Consider the following 19,613-nt stretch of genomic DNA (forward strand, 5'->3'; position numbering starts at 1 on the left):
CAGACCAGAAAATTAGAGAAAAAGAAGGGCTACAAGGATAGCCAACATCTTGGCCCTAGCTCTTCAAGTTCAGTGAGGACTCAAGACATAAAAGAACCTGAACTGTAACATCCTGTAACTCAGTGGTGTCCCAGATTTTCTGATGAAGATTATAGGGCCACAGAGGAAAGTGATCAACAATGTAGAGTGTGCCTAAGGAGAGTCACCTAGAGAGAAAGCATTCTCTCAGGCTTTCACAAAGAGCAAATTGGTCAAGCAATGTCTGTGACTCATCCAGATGGTATCCCCCTTTTTGTTTTGTTTTTGTCAGAGATGAGTGTTCCATTGCAGTTGGAGAAGTTGTATTTGGAGAAGTCTTTAAAGGATGTTTTTATACCTGAAGCCAGTCCAAAGATTGCAGGCACTTGGATTCAGCAAAATAACCCAATATAGTCCAGTAGTCGATAATAGTGAGTTATCAGCACAACTGGCAATTGTCAGAAGTTGTTGAATTGAACCTTTTACAGCTCAGCATATTAATATGGCTTTGCTTTTTATAGCTCATTTTTACACTTTTGTGCTGGATGGTTAAGACCAAGTTAAAGCAAGACCTATATAACTAAAAATGTAACTTTTGCTATCTGACAAGGTCAGTCATATCCCCTTAGGATTTATGCTGGAACCACGTACAGCATCTTGTAGATCTTTTGTCAGTGTCAGCCCTCTGGATGAGTCACGGCCATTCAATTTGACTGATGCTGGTTTAGTCTATAGTTTGAGGTTTAGGGTATCAAAATCCTTATTTATTCTTCTTTACTCCCAAAAAAGAAATAATTGAACACAGAAGTCAGTCATAGTTACTATTATTATTATTTTTTTTATTTCTGGTTTCAGATCTCCCTTAAAATCTTGCAGCTAACCTCTAAAAATTCTTGGGTGTTCTGACTCACAGAATAGTGGCCGCAAATGTTTTCTTTGGATTTTTCTGGTTGTTCAGATCCTGGTCAATTTAGATAATCGTTCATTTTAATTATTCTTGTTATTGGTATGGTGGTCATGAATTATTTAATACTCTCATTATTCTATATTTAGCAGTCCTCAGGCTTGAATTAGCTCCTGTAAGCACCTCTTGCCGCTCTGTCAAGAGTTCTGGAAACTCTTCTCTCTTTGGCGCCCTCTTGGTGATCGTCCTCCTGACCTCTCCCACATGGCGGGCGTCTGCTTTTCTCGGCACCAGTGTCGCCAGCTCCTGTGCACAATGTTGTTTTTCACTTCTGCAGAGTTTTCTCCTTCAGCTTGGTGCCATGTAGAAGTGGGACACCAAGGTCACCATGAGCCAGACGGAGGCTGCGGTGCTATGCGTCCGGGTGGGGCCTCCAGCCTCACTAGTCCCTGAATTGGAAACATGGGCTGTAGTTGACTTTTCCCTCTGGAAAGAATCTTCTGTGTCAGTTTTATACAATGCATTTAGTAATTTTTTATATTAGCACAGATTCTGTAATTATTTACTCATAACACTATAAATAATTTGACTCTGGTTTTACTTTATGTCTGACTGTAAATCTTGCTTTTTTTGCCATCCTAATGTTTGCAACTGATTTAACTAGTCTCTCTCTCTCTCTCTGTCTCTGTGTGTTTATGTGCATGTATGCATGTGTGTGTATTTCTCTGCCTTTCGGTCTCTTTTTCTTTCTCTCTCTGCGTGTGCGTGTGTGTGTGTGTGTGTTTTTCTCTTTTTTTTTTTCTTACCTAGGCTGGGCTTGAACCTGTGATTGGCCTCTTGGAGGACTGGGATTATGGGCATGTGCTGTGACACACACCTTATATTCTGTTGGACTGCTTAATCTTGCTAGCTGCACTGTGGTTTATTTTTCATGATTTTACTCCTTTCTTTTAATTCTGGAAGCCAAGAATAGTTTTTCTGTTTTTTAATGGTCATGGCCTGAATGGAGAGCAAGTTCTTGAACGGTAGCTCAGAGTAGCCCTGTGGCCCACACCGCCTCAAAGCTTTACTCTCTGGCTCTCTGTACATCTCCTGCATCTTTTTCCACAGGATCATCTGCACATTTGTGCAGCTCCCAGTCACCTGTGACATCAGCGCCCTCAGCAATCTGGACAGAGGGGCTTGCTTGTAACTTCCTTCAGTTATTCAATGGAATTATAAGCATTTTGCCTCCATTTTAATATTTGCTTTCTTTCTCATTCCATGTTACAGGCATTTGGTTTTTGGAAAAAAAAATACTGATTTCTTTTAAACTTGAGTGTTAGACATGATATATTTGGGGAGTAAATTGGAATGCTGTCCAATGCTTTATTAGCTAATGTCCTGCACCCCATGTTTTGTTGCTGTCTGCTGAGGCACTCGGAAGGCATCCTTGTGCAGTCTCCTTCCATCTCTTCCTTAAGCCCTGTGAGATGATTGGTGGGTCCCATTTTAGGGAGAAGCAATGGCCCCCGGTTGCACAGCTATCCAGTGCAATGTGCCATTGAACGTTTCCCCCAGGAAGAGAAAGCAGGCGGTGCGTGAACGGAGTCTGGAGGCTACAGCCGAGATATTGGGAGTTTATCCTCCAGTACTCATTCTGCACCAGCATGGTAGCTTTTCATAGCAATCGAGGGAAAATGTATCTATTATTAATAGCATCACACTGCTTTTATTGCTTCAACGTTTTAAAACTTTTTCCTATGAATATTCTAGAATTTTAGCAGAATGTGAATGTCTCGAGGCCGTGTGATGTAGACTAGTGTGGCGAGCATGCTCACTTCCTCTTGTGTTTTCTCCCCTGTATCCCTACTTTACACAGTTGCCCGTGGGCTGGGATGCTGTTCTGTCTGTCCCAGGGTACTTGGTGCTTAACATAGTAGGGTGGGTGCCCAGATAAAGTTTGTCCACTAACAGGGGAACTGTAAGTTGGAGACTGAGGGCACAGTGGAACGCTTAAGGTGGAATTCAGTGTCTGGGCTTGTCTTTTCAGCTTCTTACTAACTTGAATTCTGTCAGACTGTTGTCATTACCTATTTATCTTTTATTAAGGTGCAGGATTTTGTAAGATGTTCTGATATGATCTTCTTTTGCTCAGTGATTTCATATTGTCAATTTGGAATTCTTCCCTGGGAAAATGTGCCCCTTTCCTGACTATTGTGTTGAAGCCCTCTTCCATGTCTGCCCTGCTGGCCACCTCTTTCATAGCTGGTACTGTTCTGTGTATGTCAAGAGCTTTCTCAGTAGAGATACATTGCTCTGAACTCCTTCCTACGGCTATCATTTTCTAGCATTAGAAGTCCAGGCAGAAAGAGACCAGCCTTCAGCGATCTAGCAGATCTGTAGCTTTGACTCCTGCAACCCATTTTCTGGCTTGGCCACCATGGTCCTTTGATGAACAAGAGAAGCTAGAAAGGCAAAGGTACAATGAAGAAGATAGCAAGAAAATCAGTTCTCAAATCAGAGCCATGTCAATGCCAGGCTTTGTTTAACAGTGTGTTTCAGTCACTCAAGGAAATCCTTGTGGTAAAGTGAAAATTCTGGGAGCATGACTCTTTGTTTTATCCCCTCAGGATTTGACAGGATCCGAGCTGTATATGCAGGTTGTCAGTCTGTTGCATCCTGTGGTTTACACAACTGCTGTCATTCTCCTCTTGTGTCTCATGGCCATCATAGTGAGCTACATGTACCACCACAGGTAAGGGATAATGCGTGGCGCATGCACACCAGAGTTTGAGTTTGGAGGACTTCCTTTTCCTTGTACTTATGACAAAACTAAGTTTGATAAGTTTGGAAGCCCCATGCTGGGCGTATAAGTAAGGTTGCATACTGTGGAAGACACAAGAGCCTTCTTCTGTCCGTGCATCAGAAGTGTGAACGATTAGTACACAGGTGGGAAGCTCATCTTTTGCAGCAGGCGGGCATTTTGCTGGGCTGGTATCTAGAGCAGGGTGTGCAGAGTGTGTGTTTTAGGGGCTGGGGTTCTGGGGTACACGGGGCAAGGGATGTCGCCTCTCATCAGACCTACAGAGTTGCGTCAAGGAGGCAGCCTGTCTGTGTCAGGACTTTTTTTTTTTTTTTTTCTGGCTTTTTACCAGTTACGATATCCTTGATTTTATAAGTAGCATTTTTAAACAGGTTTGTGGCAGTTAAGTGTGGAATATGGTGTTTATTGGTGGCAAAGCTACAGAAAATTTTATTTTATGGCTAGAAATAATGAACTAAAAGGATTTGCTTAGCAGGAATTCATTTTCCAAAAGGTTCTGCCAGAACATACTTTCCTATTTAAGCTGGACATAGATGACATTTCTTGACATTTAGTTAAGAAACAAAAGGAGATTTTGATATTTTAAAAAGAGAGAGGGAGAGAGAGAGAGAGAGAGAGAGAGAGAGATTTCAGCATTTCCTTACGAAAGGCCAGGAACAAATGCTTTGGGCCTTTAGACTGTATTACTCTAGCAAGTCAGGAAAAGACACATTGGCCACACTGTAGAAATTTCTAGGTAATTCAGTCAGGTTCTCCAGTTGTCCTAAGACAGCATCAATAACAAAACTGTACCTGTTTTTTATTATTTTGAGATTTTTTAAAAAATGTATTGAAAAATTTTTGGCGTATGTGCCCATTGTATGATTATATCCTTTGTGGGGATTCGGTGCCTGCACGCAGCACTCCACCAGGCCCACACTTCCTGTGGGGCGCTGGTAGAACTCAATAATGCATCAGTTATTATTACTATTTTTTGTACTTTACTACAGGGTCTCACTACACAGATGGGACTCTTAGTGATCCTCCTGTTTTCAGCCTCTCAAGCACTAACATTAGAGGCGCGCGCCACCGCGCCCAATCTGAATCGCCATCTCTGCACACCCCAGGGGGCGGGACCAGCATGGCACGCCGGGGATCAAACCCTGACTGCAGCACTCTGCCGAAACAGGCACTTGAGTCTGCTGAGCTATCTGGCCGGCCTCCTTGGTTTTTCTTTTCATTAGTATATGATTGCAAGGATACCTAGTAAATGCATTCACCATGAGGAACTGGTAGATGTACATGTTTGCTTAGTTCTTTCGTAGATGTAGTCATTCCATAAATGATTTCTCTTTTAGTATATAAAGTGAAATGTTAAGACACTGTACTGAGGGACATCAACACCTTTATTGATTCATAAAATGTTTAAATATAAAATATAAGTTTCAGTTTTTTTACAGTTGCAGTTAACTTGCACATGAGCATCATAGTGTCCTTTTCAGATGCACCAGACTGAAAGCTAATACTGTCTCGTTTTCCAACAGTTTGATTAGGATCAGTCTCAAGAGCTGGCACATGCTTGTAAACTTGTGCTTCCATATTTTTCTGACCTGTGTGGTCTTCATCGGAGGAATAACCCAGACCCGAAATGCCAGCGTGTGCCAGGCGGTGAGTCAAAGTGAAACACTGAAATGGAAAAGAAAAAATTGTATTACAGCATAACTTTGTGTCTCATTAAATATAAAGGCAAAAATATTTCTTTAATGTCTTTTCTTTAATTACAGTTAAACCTGATGCCCGTCCCTTAAATAATTATGTGCTTCAAGTTTTAAGTCATCATTTCCCAACTGAATACCTAGCTTAACCCCTCATCTCTTTATCCCTGCAAGTTGAGCATTACTTGCTGCTTCTGTTACGATTCCTGACAGTTCATGGACACTTTGGTACAGTGACTGTAACTGACGGAGTAGTAACATTTGCTGACAGTGGGGTTTTAAAAATGACTTCATTCAGTGATGAAATGAATAGAAATTATGTGAAGATAAGCACGAGGCTCAATAAACACAGAGAATTAAGTCCTCAATCGTGTTTCGCATGAACCCTTATGCACCGTTACTGAAAAGTATTCCTGCAGGTTAGACAAAAAAATTGGCACACGTCAATGTAACAGTAAGAAGTATGTAAGATTTTATTTCTGTCCTTGTGTAGTGTTTTCCATATGAAAAATGCAGGAAGTATCACATAAAAACAAAGAGCTCCGACTGCCTGGATTTACAGCTCAGATCTTCCATGTCCTGACTGTGTCTTTTGAGCAGTTTGAACTTTTTTCTTCTTTTCAAATTGTGGCAGAAAGCATGTTAGATCTCCTCTCCTTGCAAATTGTTCAGTGTGCGGTGTAAGCACACTCTTGGCACCAGATGTGTGGAACTTCTTATCTTGTGTGACTGTGTACCAACTCTAGGCCCTCTGAATGGCGGTGCTCATTTCCTTCTCCCTCCACACCCTATCAGCTCTCTGCTCCTGTGAGTGTGAGTACCCTGCATGCCTCACAGAAGTGGGTTTTGCAGCACTTACCCATCTATGACTGGTTTTTTTTCCCAGAGAAATCCTAAAGATTTATGTGTACTGCAAAATATGATAGGATTTCCTTTTAACGGCTGAGTAGTATTCTATATTTCAGATTGTTTTTACCATGTGGCCATTATGAATAACACCGTGATACACACACATGGAGTGTAGCTATTACTCTAAGGTCTTCATTTTATTATTTAATCTTCTTTTACCTCTGAGTGTCCTCACTGGTCTGTTGAGAATAATTGAATTATTATTGGGTGATCTATTTATATCAAAAAATCCTAAATAGTTTGCAGAAGACAACTGGGTGTTATACTGGTACATGCTTGTAATCCCACTTGGGAGACTGAAACAGGAGGGTCACTATGAGTGCAGCCTGTGTAGCGAGACCCTGTACCAAATACATAAAAATTTTTTAAAAAGTTTGCAAAAGAATTGTATAGAAGTTTAATGTACAAAAGTTTACTGAAATGTAACTATAAGAAAAAATAACGGATGAGACCATTTATATAATACCAAAGATTATCAAGTACCTAGACATACTGTGTTCAAGATTTTCAGGTAACTGTAGCAGGGCTGCCCTGACTGCGCAGGGGTTAGTCGATGCAGATCTGGCAGGCACTTGGGCTCCAGCAGAGACCATGCCCATCGTCAGCTGTGTCGACCCCTGTGACCAAATGGATTGGGGAGGATCCATTTGGAAGGGGATGTAAAGGATGTGTACCTCATTTTATGTTGAAACCAGAACAAAATGACAGTTCCGGTTGGATTAAAAACGTACATGTCAGGGCCAGCGAGATAGCTCAGTGGTCTAAACACCTGCATGGCAAGCTCAAGGACCTGGGTTCAATAACCAATACCACATGCTGTGCTGGCCCCTTGCCTTGCCAGCCGAGCACACCTATAATCCCAGGGATGGGGAGGCTGATGCAGGAGGATCACTATGAGTCCAAGCTGTATAGGCAGACCCTGTACCAAAGAAATAAATAAATCTTAAAAAAAAAAAAAAAAATCTTAACATGTTGGACCAAAATCATACATTCTTTGTTAAAGAAAAAAGTAGATCTTGGGATAAGGAAAGATTTTTGAAAATAAAAAAGTAAAAGGCATTCAGTAGAAAACAGATAGATTTGACAAAATAAAAGAACTTGTATTCATTAAGAGCCCTCAAAGGCAGTGAAAAGGCAGGTTACAAGCCAGGAGATAGTACCATAGGTACATCTGATGGCACATTAGGATAAAGAATCAGTTAATAATTGTAATCATGTGTGGGAGCCCTGAGAGCCCAGCCAGAGTGGAAAGAGGATGGACGAGCGTTTCTTGGGAGAGCAAGCACACGGGCCAGAGTGCGTTGCCGAGGGGTTCTGCACCACTGCTGCTCACAAAGATGCCAGTGTAGCCATCGGTGCATTGGAGTTGCCTATGCATGGCTTCCCTTCGAATGCAAACCTTGGGGCCCAGCAGTCCGGCTCCCAGGCCCAGGAGTAGCTGCACGCCTGTTCACGGACGTGAATATTCTCGATGTCAGTACGCACTGTAGCCCTGCACCTGGAAGCCACCCAAATGCCATCACAGGGAATAAACGAGTGAAGCCTGACATCCCAGAGTCAGAGCAAGTGAAGTGTAGCCATGTAGGAAAGCTTCAGTGAGTCTCAAGAAAAAATGCAAGTCTCAGAAATCACATTCAGCTTGATAACTTTTTAAAATAAAAGTGACTAAAGGGGCTGGTGAAATGGCTCAGTGGTCTAAAGCACCTACTTAGAACAAGCTTAGCAAAGCATGGGGACCGCGGTTCAATCCCCCAGCCCCACATGCCAGCCAGCCGCGCCCCCTGGTGGGCTGGGCTGGCCACACACACACACACACACACACACACACACACACACACACACTAAATAAATAAATAAATAAATTTTTTAAAAAGTGACTAAAATAGGCAGCGTAGCTTATAGCAAAAATGGATCCATGCGATAATCTGTACGAAAAAGACCAAGAAGAGGGCCGGCCAAGTAGCTGAGCAGATTAAGCGCCCGCTTAGGCAGTTGCAACAGCTGCGGTTTGATCCTTGGCATGCCATGCTGGCCCTGCTCTAGCCCTGTGATTGAGATTGGGCATGGTGGCACGCACCTGTAATCCCAGCTCTTGGGAGCCCAAACATAGGTGGATCACTAGGAGTCCGATCTATGCAGTAAAACTCTGTAGACCCTGTACCAAAAAGCAAACCAAAGAAAAACAAAAACAAAAACACCCCAAAACATTGGCTAGAGGGTAAGATTTATTTGAATGTGGAGAGTATATGGTTAGACACAAGTTATTTACAAGAGAGTAACTTTCATTTTGCTGGTAGATTCTTGGATGTTTAGTGAACTATTAACCATTATAATTAGATAACTAAAGGCAGGCCATGCTTAGCACAGTTGTTGCGTGTGTCAGGAGCCTGAGCCTTGTGATGAATCCAACATTGTGTCCCTGAGAGCCAGTTTGAGATGTACATACATTTCTAAGAATTTGCGAGGATTAAACGCTCCCACGGTCTGGGTGGTAGGAAGCATATGCACGCGACACCGCTCGGTGAACTTTAGCTAGCGCTGGGGCGCTATTCTGCACCGCCCCAGTCCTCTCGGCTGTGCAGCACTTCTGTCTGTTCCTTTGTTTGCAGCCTTTACTGTATATTTGAAAAGCCAACCTTGGCTTTTGGGCTGCAAGAAGATAGGGGCTCTCAGATCAGCTCCGTGCGTGGACAGAGAGCGTCTGCGCCTTTAGTCCTTTCCTCCCCATCACGTGGCTGCTTCTCATTAGCCTTGAAGGTATCATTTGTTAAAATTTCAGGAACACTGTTGGTCACCTCCCACTGGTCCTGCGCTAGCTAGAATGCCGTGGCACCTTCAGAGCTGCACACCTTCCTATTTATTATCTCTGCACTCCAAGCTCTCTAAGCAAGAATTATGTCAATTCGATTCACCCAAATTTGTGCAGGGACCATTGTGGGCCCTGGTCCCACATATTTTATCTGTGCGTACAAAGAAGCCTGAGTTTGCAGATAGTAGAAATCATTCACCCTGAGAGCCGTTGTGAGCCTAGGCTCTCTTAGTAGAATGCACAGCCCGCATCCATATTAACGGTCTCAAAGCATTCATTGATTTCTTGAAGCAGACACATTAATTTATTTCATTAAGAAAATGAATAGGAAGAGGCCGTTGTAGAGATGCCTGCCATTCGCTGTGTTGAGCGTTGTGTTATACCATTTCTGAAGTGAAAAGGAAAAGAATTGAATGGACATTTTATTTATTTATTTATTTGAATGGACATTTTAGGGCCTTTAGGACAAATGCTCATTAGAAAAAGGTTTACTTAAGAAAAGGAAAAGGCCTGTCCAGATGGTTCTACCTGTTAATTTTCTTTCTTTTTTACAATGCCCACATCTTCTCACTTTTGACTCAGACGTTACTTAAAACACTTAATTGAGTGAATTGTCAGCAGAGGCTGCGGAGGGTGGAAAGGCTGCCTGAGGATTCCAGGCCCTAGTAGGTCAGCAGCAACAGCAGCTCGTTCCGCTAGGGCAGGCAGTTTTTGCTGTAACGTAGGGGGTCAGGCTGGCTGGCTGGAACAACCCCACAGGCTTTCGTCATTAAGTTCCGGTGCTTTCTGCGGGCTTTGCCTCTTGCAAGAGGAGCTGGAGGATCTCTTAACAGGTTGCATGGAGGAGAGAGGAGGCCGGAAGGGATCTGAGTTCCTGGCCGTGGTGTGCTGCCAACTGATTGTTCATTCTCTGCTCCTCGATTTTCACAGCTCTGCAGTAAGGGGTGTGCCATTGCTCTCGCAGCTCAGTGACTTACCTATTAAATGTGGTGCCCGCTGCCCTCCTCAGGCATCCTGTGTTAGCCAGAGAATTCTCTTAGCCTAAACCTGTGGGTCTGTAGCTGAGGTCAATACTGCTGACCAATCAGTGATGCTAAGGACAAAGTAAATTCACATACAAAACTATTTTTGTGCATCTCATAGTCATTCACTAGTGCAGGCTGTCACTATTTCAGTTTTTGTATATTTGTATGTGATTTGGAATAGAGGTCTTTTAAAAAAATAATTGCTGGGTGTGTCATACTGTCTTAGATTATTGGTAGTTTATAAAACTTCAGGATATGAGTTATATTTATGGTGAGGAGATATGTATCGAAGTGTAATTTGCATACTCGGCATAATGGTACATGCCTGTAATCCCAGGCTTTGTAAGGCTGAAATGGGGAGTGTCCCAAGTTTGAGGCCAGCCTGAGCTACCTACTGCACTCAAGGCCAACTTGCACTGTGCAGCAAGACCCTCTCTCAAAACCAATAAAACGGGAAGGAGGGAGGGAAAGAAGGAAGGGAAGGAGGGAGGCAGGAAGGAAGAAGGAAAAAAGAACAGCTCTATTTAGGGCAGACAATTGCTTTATATCTATTTTGTAGCTTTAGAAAGTAATGTCAGGAGGTAAGGTGGCTTTTTTAAGCAGTAATCCATTGCATTTAATTAGCGATTTACACACCCTGTAGATTAGATTACTTTCAAACTATTTACTTTTCCACATGTATCTGATTTATTTGTGACAGTAAGATTGTATATCATCCATAGCCCAAGCGCTGGAAAGTGCTGCAGGAAGTCATTACTGCATCATAATTCCTCTATTTTTCTGGCTCTTATGAAATCGTTAGTGATTTGCTTTTGTGACTCTTAGCAGAGGTCGTCCGACTCCTGAAATTCTCTGTTGGTCATAAGCATTGAACGAAAGGCTGCCGTAGCCTTCAGGCGACTCCCTGTCGTCCTGGCACTCTGGGCGACTGATGCAGGACTGCAAGCTTACGTCCATGAGGGCAACTTAGCACGATCCTGCCTCTAAATAAAACATTGTTAAAACCCACAAAAACAGGGGTTTACCTCAGTGTAAAGACCCGAATTTAAACCCCACCGCTAAAGAGCAAAGGAGGGCGCGTGGAAAACACTTCAGGCCCTAAAATCTCATTACTTAATGTAGAAAATTTTCCATCTTGCCTCTTCTGTGTTGAAAACATCTTTAGCTTAATGCATTTAAAAGTTCTTATTCTTTTCACCTTTGTGTCAAAGAAAACTCTCGCGATGGTAGAATCCAAATCAGGGATTTGTCTTGAATTTATTGGTTTCTGTGCACCAAATTCATTTATATTGTTTTTACTTACAGTGTCTGGTATGACTTTAGACAGCTCCGAGGGCTCTTTTATGCTTTTTGTTCCACTTCTGTCTGTAAATTTTACTTTCACACTGCAGTAAACAAAACTAGTGGAGATCATGGAGCGGTGTATCTCTTTAGGCGGAAGGTCAGGTCCAGCTCTTCTAGTTTGGGCGGGCTGGTCCACACTCTGACACCACAATCAGTGTGACGTTTGTCCTGCTCAGGGCTGCCTGCGTCGCTTTCTCCACAGATGAGGCTTTGTACGGCCAAGGGTGAGCTGTGGAGGCGTCCTCATGAAAAGCCAGAGAGCGCTGTACATGTTTTAGCTTTTCATGTAGATCAGATAATGTCAGCTCATTTGATTTTCTTGGGATTGGAGAAGCATTTCGTTAAAATGCAGACTTTTTGCTTGAAGACTCTCATTACTAGAATTTTGTTTATAATATTTGCATAAGAAAAAATGATCTAAAACAACAATAAAATCATTAGTTAAAACTGGGCTATAGTCTTAATATGTCTTTGAAACATGACATTCATTTTGTTTAAATTTTGAAAGTTTTATTTATTTTTTACACAGGGTTTTACTTTGTAGCTCTGGCTGTCCTTGAACTCACTATATAGTCCAGGCTGGCCAAGAACTCACAGTGATTCTCCTGCCTCAGCCTCCTCAATGCTGGGATTACAGATGTACCATGCCCAGCAATTTAAAATTCTTTTTTACATTTCTCTTATCACCTCTCATATTTTTAGCTGGAATTTGGTCCTCAGCTAGCATTACTTTATTATTTTATTTTATTTGTATTTTAGGACAGGGTCTACAGAGTCTCACTTCGCCTGTTCACAGCCTCCCAAGTACTGGGATTACAGGCGCTTGCCACCACACCCAGTCTCAATTGCCTTGTCAGTGCACCCCCGAAGGCAGAGCTGGTGCAGCACTCCTGGGGATCAAACTGCTGGCCCGTGCATCTGCCTAAGCAGCAGCTAGCGTTACTTTAAACACAGATCACATGATAAGCATACCTGCTGTCATTACTTGGAGAAACCTCAATTAGCATATCATTTGCATATATTTTGCATGCCCTCTTGGGAATGTGGTGTATCCAAGTTTCCATTACTGTTCTGTCTCTACAGAACCCCATAGAGCAGTCTCTTGAGGACAATCCCACTACAATATTGAGGAAACTTAATTTTAGAGAGATTATATTATTTGCTCAATATGACACTCTCCCAAATGAAGAGGTTAGTGCTTAAGATACAGTGTGACTGTAGATCGTACAGCCCTTAAGAGGTGGATACATTTTTAAGATGTGGCAAATTTTTATCCCTGAGTTTACCATCTTAACCATCATATTATGTAGCTTTCTTACCAGAACAGAAGTCTGAGTCAGAACTCAGGTATCTCACCTAGAACATACTCTCTGTTTAGACTCCACTTAATTCTTCTTTACACAACATAAAGTAGATTTGGAGTCCCGGCCTTCCTACCCATGATAATACAAAAGTGTCGTAAGGAGATGAAGATTCCTGCTAGAGAAGTAGAAGCCATGTTAATGGTGGCAGTTCAACGACATGCTGCGTGTGCTGTGGCTTTCAGCTCCTAGTTACCCTTCCCCTCTGCCTTCTTCCTTGAATTGGCTGCTAGAAACTGAACTGTTACATTGTGGCAAGCATGCCTTTGAGTTCATGTCACTTAGGAGCTAGTGGAAGGTGCGCTCCAGGTCGTCTTGAGTGGGCCTACTAGTCCGCAGACCCGCCACCTCTATCTGTGGGTTTGTGTTGTAATCATCCATTAAGAGTTAAGAGTACTTTGTTGTATTAACAGGCAGAGACGTTGATCATTGAAATAGGCTTTGCACTGTTCTTCAGTCAGACTTGTTGAAACATTTTGTCATTGGTTTATATACATTCTTTAATCTTCCTTGTAGGTTGGAATAATTCTTCATTATTCTACCCTTGCTACGGTACTGTGGGTGGGAGTAACTGCTCGAAATATCTATAAGCAAGTCACTAAAAAGGCTAAAAGATGCCAGGATCCTGACGAACCACCCCCGCCTCCAAGACCGATGCTCAGGTATGTAATATCTTTGTTGTGTTCAGTGCTATTTATTTTAGTTAAAGCCTGGTTGACAACTGTAACAAAAATTGGTCAGTGTCCCTTGAGAGGTAAAATGGACCTGTGGGCTGTACTGCTCGGTTTGGGCTGCAGGCTGCCCGTGCTCACTGCTGTATGTCTGCTGGTTTCTCTGCCCTTGCTTGCTGTGCACCCGAGCTTCTCTCTACAAAGGGGACAACTCCACTTGTAGGGCTTTGCGGAGGAACGAGCACATCAGTGTGCAGAGCACCTAAGACGGTGCTCCCTCAGGCTCTGAAGTTAACCTTTTAGTTCCTTGAGGTCAGATGTCCCATTTCTAATTTCTTCAAGAGAGAATCTACTTCATTATTCTCTACACAAGACAAAGTGGATTTGGAGTCATGGTCTTCCTACCCATTGTATTTTTAAAAAATGTAAGTAGATGAAGAATCTTGCTAGAGGAGTGAGAGCTGCATTGTTGTCTCAGAGCTTATCAATGCCTTGTCTTCACCTGGCCCTGAGCTAAAGACTGAAAGCACTCTCTCTGCCATTGAGGAGTTTAAGGCCCAGGAAGAGAACTACAGGGAGTTCTTGGGAAGAACAAAGAAAGGAGCCATGAATGTGAGCCACTAGGAAATTGCCTTGTGATGAAGGCAAAGGGTCGAGGGGTCCCCTGAAGGGGAGCAAGCCCAGGAACCCAAGAAGTACAGCCTGGCTGGATCCTGGGGTGGGTAGGAGCAGGAATTTCAGGGGGCAAGCTGGGCCTTGTTAGGGTGCAGGCAGCTGTAGTGTCATTTTAGAAAGATAGAATGGCACTGGTATGGAATGTAAATTGGTATGACCTTCAACAGTGATGGCAAACCTTTTAGAACTTTCAATGATAGCAGACAGCCCACTGCAACATATGTGCCATAGGTTCCCCATTACTGCCCCAGAAATATGGATTCCTGGAAGATCATTAGGCTTCTCCCTATGAAAATGGAAGCCAGAACAGTATTGTGGAGAACAGAGGAGGAAACGTTTGAGAGGCGTGAGCTACTTTCTGTAAGATTGATGACTGTGGGATTTAGGATGAGAAATTAAAGATGGCTGGGATCCTTGACAGAGTTGGTATTTCCATCAATTTGGAACACACTGTAAGAAAAATAGAGGATGAGAGATAAGGAGCTAAGCCCAGGCAAGGTACCCACTAGGGCTGGAACCTTTTCCCGGAATCCCAGAGCTGACCTCTGCCTTCCTTTGGAACGTGTGTATTTATGGAAGGCCAGACCTCAGCAGCTCGATGCTGTGTGGACAGGGCAGTAGACATTTCCCTGTGCTGCAATGGAAGCCAGGGTAATGAGGAAGCTCCCCTGGGAGACGCTGGTTAAGAAAAGAGCCAACCCTGGGCCCCATCTATGTTTAATAGATAGTGGAAGACAGAAATGACAGGGAATGCCTGATAATGGAGAGGATTCCAGCAGAGAGTGGTTCCGCGGAGAATAAGGGGCTGCAGAGGTGCTCGGTATCTGCAGATATATGGGAGGGTGATATGGGGCACTGCTGTCACTTGTGATAAAGATGCTCATGAGTGATAGTGTTTGACTAAGACCCCTGAGAGTCCAATCATTTAGCAGCTGTTCCTTGTTGCTCTGTTCTGAGAAGACACATGAAGAGCCCCTCTAAACCCTGTACATCCCCAGGGTGGCCTACCTCTGCACATACCCCCTTCGCTTTAGTCCTGTCTCACCCACTAGAGCTGGTCCCTCCTTTCTCAGTGTATGCAGCTTAAGCCCAAATTCATAAGGATTTACAAGGTAAACTTAACAGCAGCTGCCTACAGAGTCAGGTGTGGAAGGCGGCAAAAAGGCAGTCTGTGTGCTGAGCAGCCAGAGGACTCAGCAAAGGTCAAGGGCTGCAGAGACCCTGTGAGGCTGTCGGGAAGCTGATGGGATCTGCCTTGCAAAGGTAACGTGTCTGTGAACCTGGGGATAGTTGTCCCAAGGCAACTTCAAAGATGGAGCTCTTCCAAAGAGGGAGAGGGAGACTTCCTTCTTCCCCACCCCACTCCTTTTGTTTTTTTTTTGTCTTTTTGAGACAGAATCTCAATATGTTGTTTAGGCTGGCCTTGAGCTCATTTTGTAGCCCAGGCTGTTCTTCAGTTCTCAGCGATTCTCCTGCCTCAGCTTCCCGCGTGCTGGCATTACAAAAGTGCACCACCATGGCTGGCTACCTTCTTTCCCTTTTTATTCCTGCCAGGCAGCAAGCCTATTAGCTGATACCACCCACAACAAGGCTGGGTCTTCTCTCTTCAGTAACAGTCATCCAAACACATGCAGGACTGTGATAAAGCCATCTGCTAGGTGTTCCTTATTCAGGTGGACATGCTGGTTAACTGTGATACCAAACAACACTGCTACACAGAAGGTGGGCAATGGCAGCCCGTGAGTTTCTCTTGATCCCAGAGGCAGTCTCATAGCGTGGGAAGCAAGGCCGCTGATTCTGCCTACTTTCAGGGGTTGGAAGCAGAAGGTAGAAGAAAAGAAAGTGATAGTTTAAGAAAAGCCTTAGAAGATGAAGGAAACTTTAAATGACTTTAAACTAAAAATACAAGGAGTAGAACGCGAGATTTTTAAGTAGTACAATAAAAGATCTTCGGTATCAGAGTTTCTGAGCTGCGAGGATGATGGAAGCCAAGATACATTTTGGAAAGGATGCTTTCTTTCTAGTAAAAAGCAGAAGGGAAGGTCCAGCAAAATAGCTCAGTGGACTATGCATCTGCTTAGGCAAGCACAGGAACATGTGTTCAATCCCCAGTACCATATGCTGCGCCTTCCCTGCCCCTGGGCACACTGAGCTCGTCAGAGTCTGGACATGGTGGCATACGCCTATGATTCCAGTACTGGGGAGGCTGCAAACAGAAGGAATATGAGTCTGAGCTGCATAGGGAGACCCTGTACCAAATACATTAAAAAAAAAAAAAAAAGGCTGGGGAGATGGCTCAGTAGAATAAGCAGTTCCCTGGCAAGTGCAAGGGCCTGAGTTCAATCCCCGGTTCCACCAAAAAAAAAAAAAAAGCAAATGGGAGTTACTAAGAGGAAGATGAAGGTTGCGTGTCTTGCTTTCCCTTTGTCCTGACAGCATGGTTCTAGTTTTACAGGTGTCTTTGGCGACATTCTTACCATCTTGAAGGATTTTGATCAGTGTATAATGGCGAAGGAATGCTCTGTGAAGTAGCAAGTCACAAATATTGCCTTTATCCAGCCTATTCAAGATTCAAGGCTGTGTGTCAGAGAGTGTCCAGTCTAGGCAGCAAGTTTTGCTCAGAGAGCTCAACAATCTTCAGGCCACAAAGTTATCCTTGGTAGGACCAGACACTGCCTTGTCACCCACAGTTCTTACCGAGCCTCTGGGCTCTGTGTCCATGGATGTCCCGTTTATCCACTGGAAAGGATCTGAAGCTTTTGAGATCTGGATAGCCTCCCTGTTTAATTCTGTGCATGGGGGGAAGCAGTACACACAGATGGCCTGGAATATGCAGGCTTAGCTGAACATCAATAGCACTCATACGTCACTGTGCTTTTCTGTGAACCCGAGCACTGTGAAATTTTAATGTCTGTTTCATAAGGGACCAAATTTCCCTTTCACCAGCTGGATCTGATAAAAACCTCCAAAACTAAAGTGAACCTAGGACTCTACAGGCAGTGGCTGAGTATTCCTTTTTTGTCCACCAGGTGGCAGGAGCTGACCAGCTTTCCTCGGCTCAGAAACTTCCTAGGCTTTAGAGTTTTAAAAAGCAAATCTAAAAAACCAAAGCAAAACGGGAACACATTATTGCTTAAAAATAATCTCTGAGGCATGCATTCTGTTGTACTGAGGTGCAGCAACAAATATACCTTACAAGAATTTAAAATACTGAACGGCTCTTCCCATTTTTCCTCCTTCTAGGTTCTATTTGATCGGTGGTGGGATCCCCATTATAGTTTGCGGCATAACAGCCGCAGCAAACATCAAGAATTATGGCAGCCGGCCGAGTGCACCCTAGTGAGTATTTTGTATTCTCTGTATACTTGACCCAATTGCTTCTCTTAAAGTATTTTCTAAGCACTGCATTTTATTGAAATTCCTTAGCTTGTTGAAATGCATAGCGTCTGATCTGGTTCACTATGTTCTTTTCTAGTTGCTGGATGGCATGGGAACCCTCCTTGGGAGCCTTCTATGGACCTGCCAGCTTCATTACTTTTGTAAACTGTATGTACTTCCTAAGCATATTTATTCAGTTGAAAAGACACCCTGAGCGCAAATATGAGCTCAAGGAGCCCACGGAGGAGCAGCAGAGATTGGCAGCCAATGAAAATGGTGAAGTGAATCATCAGGATTCAATGTCTTTGTCTCTGATCTCGACATCAGCCCTGGAGAATGAGCACACTTTTCATTCCCAGCTTTTGGGGGCCAGCCTTACACTGCTGTTATTCATCGCTTTGTGGATGTTCGGGGCCTTGGCCGTTTCTTTGTATTACCCCTTGGACCTGGTTTTTAGCTTCGTTTTTGGAGCCACATGTTTAACCTTCAGTGCGTTCATCATGGTTCACCATTGTGTTAATAGGGAGGACGTTAGGCTCGCGTGGATCATGCTGTGCTGCCCAGGACGGAGTGCGTATTCAGTGCAGGTCAACGTGCAGCCCCCCACCTCCAGTGGGACGAACGGAGAGGCATCCAAGTGCACCAATAGCAGCGCCGAGTCCTCATGTACAAACAAGAGTGCGTCGAGCTTCAAAAACTCCTCCCAGGGCTGTAAGCTCACCAACTTGCAGGCTGCCGCAGCACAGTGCCACACCAACTCTTTGCCTTTGAACTCCAATCCTCAGCTCGATAACAGTCTCACTGAACATTCAATGGACAATGACATCAAAATGCACGTGGCACCATTAGATGTGCAGTTTCGAACCAACGTGCCCTCTAGCCGCCATCATAAAAACCGGAGCAAAGGGCACCGGGCAAGCCGCCTCACCGTCCTCCGAGAATATGCCTACGACGTCCCCACGAGTGTGGAAGGAAGCGTTCAGAATGGCTTGCCCAAGGGTCGGCTGGGCAACAATGAAGGGCACTCTAGGAGTCGGAGGGCTTACTTGGCATACAGAGAGAGGCAGTACAACCCACCCCAGCAGGACAGCAGCGATACTTGTAACACACTTCCCAAAAGCAGCCGGAATGTCGAAAAGCCTCCTTCAACTAGCAGTAAGAAAGACGCGATAAGGAAACCAACCGTGGTTGAGCTTGAAAGTCAGCAGAAGTCTTATGGCCTGAACTTGGCCATTCAGAACGGACCAATTAAAAGCGGTGTGCAGGAGGGGGCCCTGCTCGGTACCGATAGCACTGGCCACGTTAGGACTGGGTTGTGGAGACATGAGACTACTGTGTAGCCTTGTCGGGCTTCTTCAGCGGAAATTAACAAGCTGTGACATTCACATTCCTTTAAGCTGTGAGCTTTTGGAAACGGTTTACAGCCACCTTAGGAATTCAGAACAATTTTCAATAAACTCCTAAGTTTGGGATTTTATATATTTTATATTCCCAGTCTTTTTTTTTTTTTTTTTTTAATTAAACTAAGTCCTTTAAAACACCAGTTTACTTGTCAAAACACCAATAAGGACATTTGGGGAATCTGAAATGTAATTTCTTAGAATCTGTAATGCCTACTTAACATTTCAGGTTTGTATTTAATAAATGAATAGGTGTTTGCCACTTTGTCGTTTTTATGTTTTACACTCTAAGGATTTAGCGCTGTTTTAATAAACTTATGCTGTGAGGTGTTTTTTTTTGGGGGGGGGTTTATATTTTAGGAAAGGGTCTATAGGGTGTTCAGGATCTCACTATTAGGTAGGACTCATAGTGATCCTCCGGCTTACAGCCTCCCAAGAGCTGGGATTGCAGGTGTGTGCCACCACGCCTAGTCTCAGTCACCATCTCAGCGCTTCCTGGGGTGAGGCCAGCGCCACAGGCCTGGGGATCAAACCCCTGGTCCCTGCACCTGCATGCAGGCACTTTAATCCACTGAACTATTTGGGCAGCCCCACAGTGAGATATTTTAATGAAAATATA

General features: G+C 43.8%; 1 protein-coding gene across 2 annotated transcripts in view; it reads left to right on the top strand.

The window, feature by feature from the left end:
* Adgra3 (adhesion G protein-coupled receptor A3) overlaps positions 1 to 19,264 on the top strand; it is an 84,394-nt gene extending 65,130 nt beyond the window's left edge. The window contains exons 14-18 of one of the 2 annotated variants that reach the window (XM_023699349.1): positions 3,535 to 3,659; positions 5,252 to 5,375; positions 13,387 to 13,532; positions 17,460 to 17,555; positions 17,692 to 19,264. In XM_023699349.1, coding sequence (XP_023555117.1) covers positions 3,535 to 3,659; positions 5,252 to 5,375; positions 13,387 to 13,532; positions 17,460 to 17,555; positions 17,692 to 18,934 — 1,734 coding nt within the window. In that variant the 3' untranslated portion in view covers positions 18,935 to 19,264. The remainder of the gene's footprint in view (positions 1 to 3,534; positions 3,660 to 5,251; positions 5,376 to 13,386; positions 13,533 to 17,459; positions 17,556 to 17,691) is intronic. The other variant, XM_023699348.1, reaches the window with a different exon arrangement.
* The last annotated feature ends 349 nt before the right edge of the window (positions 19,265 to 19,613 follow it).

Source organism: Octodon degus, unplaced genomic scaffold, assembly GCF_000260255.1.
Source record: "Octodon degus isolate 3935 unplaced genomic scaffold, OctDeg1.0 scaffold00006, whole genome shotgun sequence".
Lineage (NCBI taxonomy): Eukaryota > Metazoa > Chordata > Mammalia > Rodentia > Octodontidae > Octodon > Octodon degus.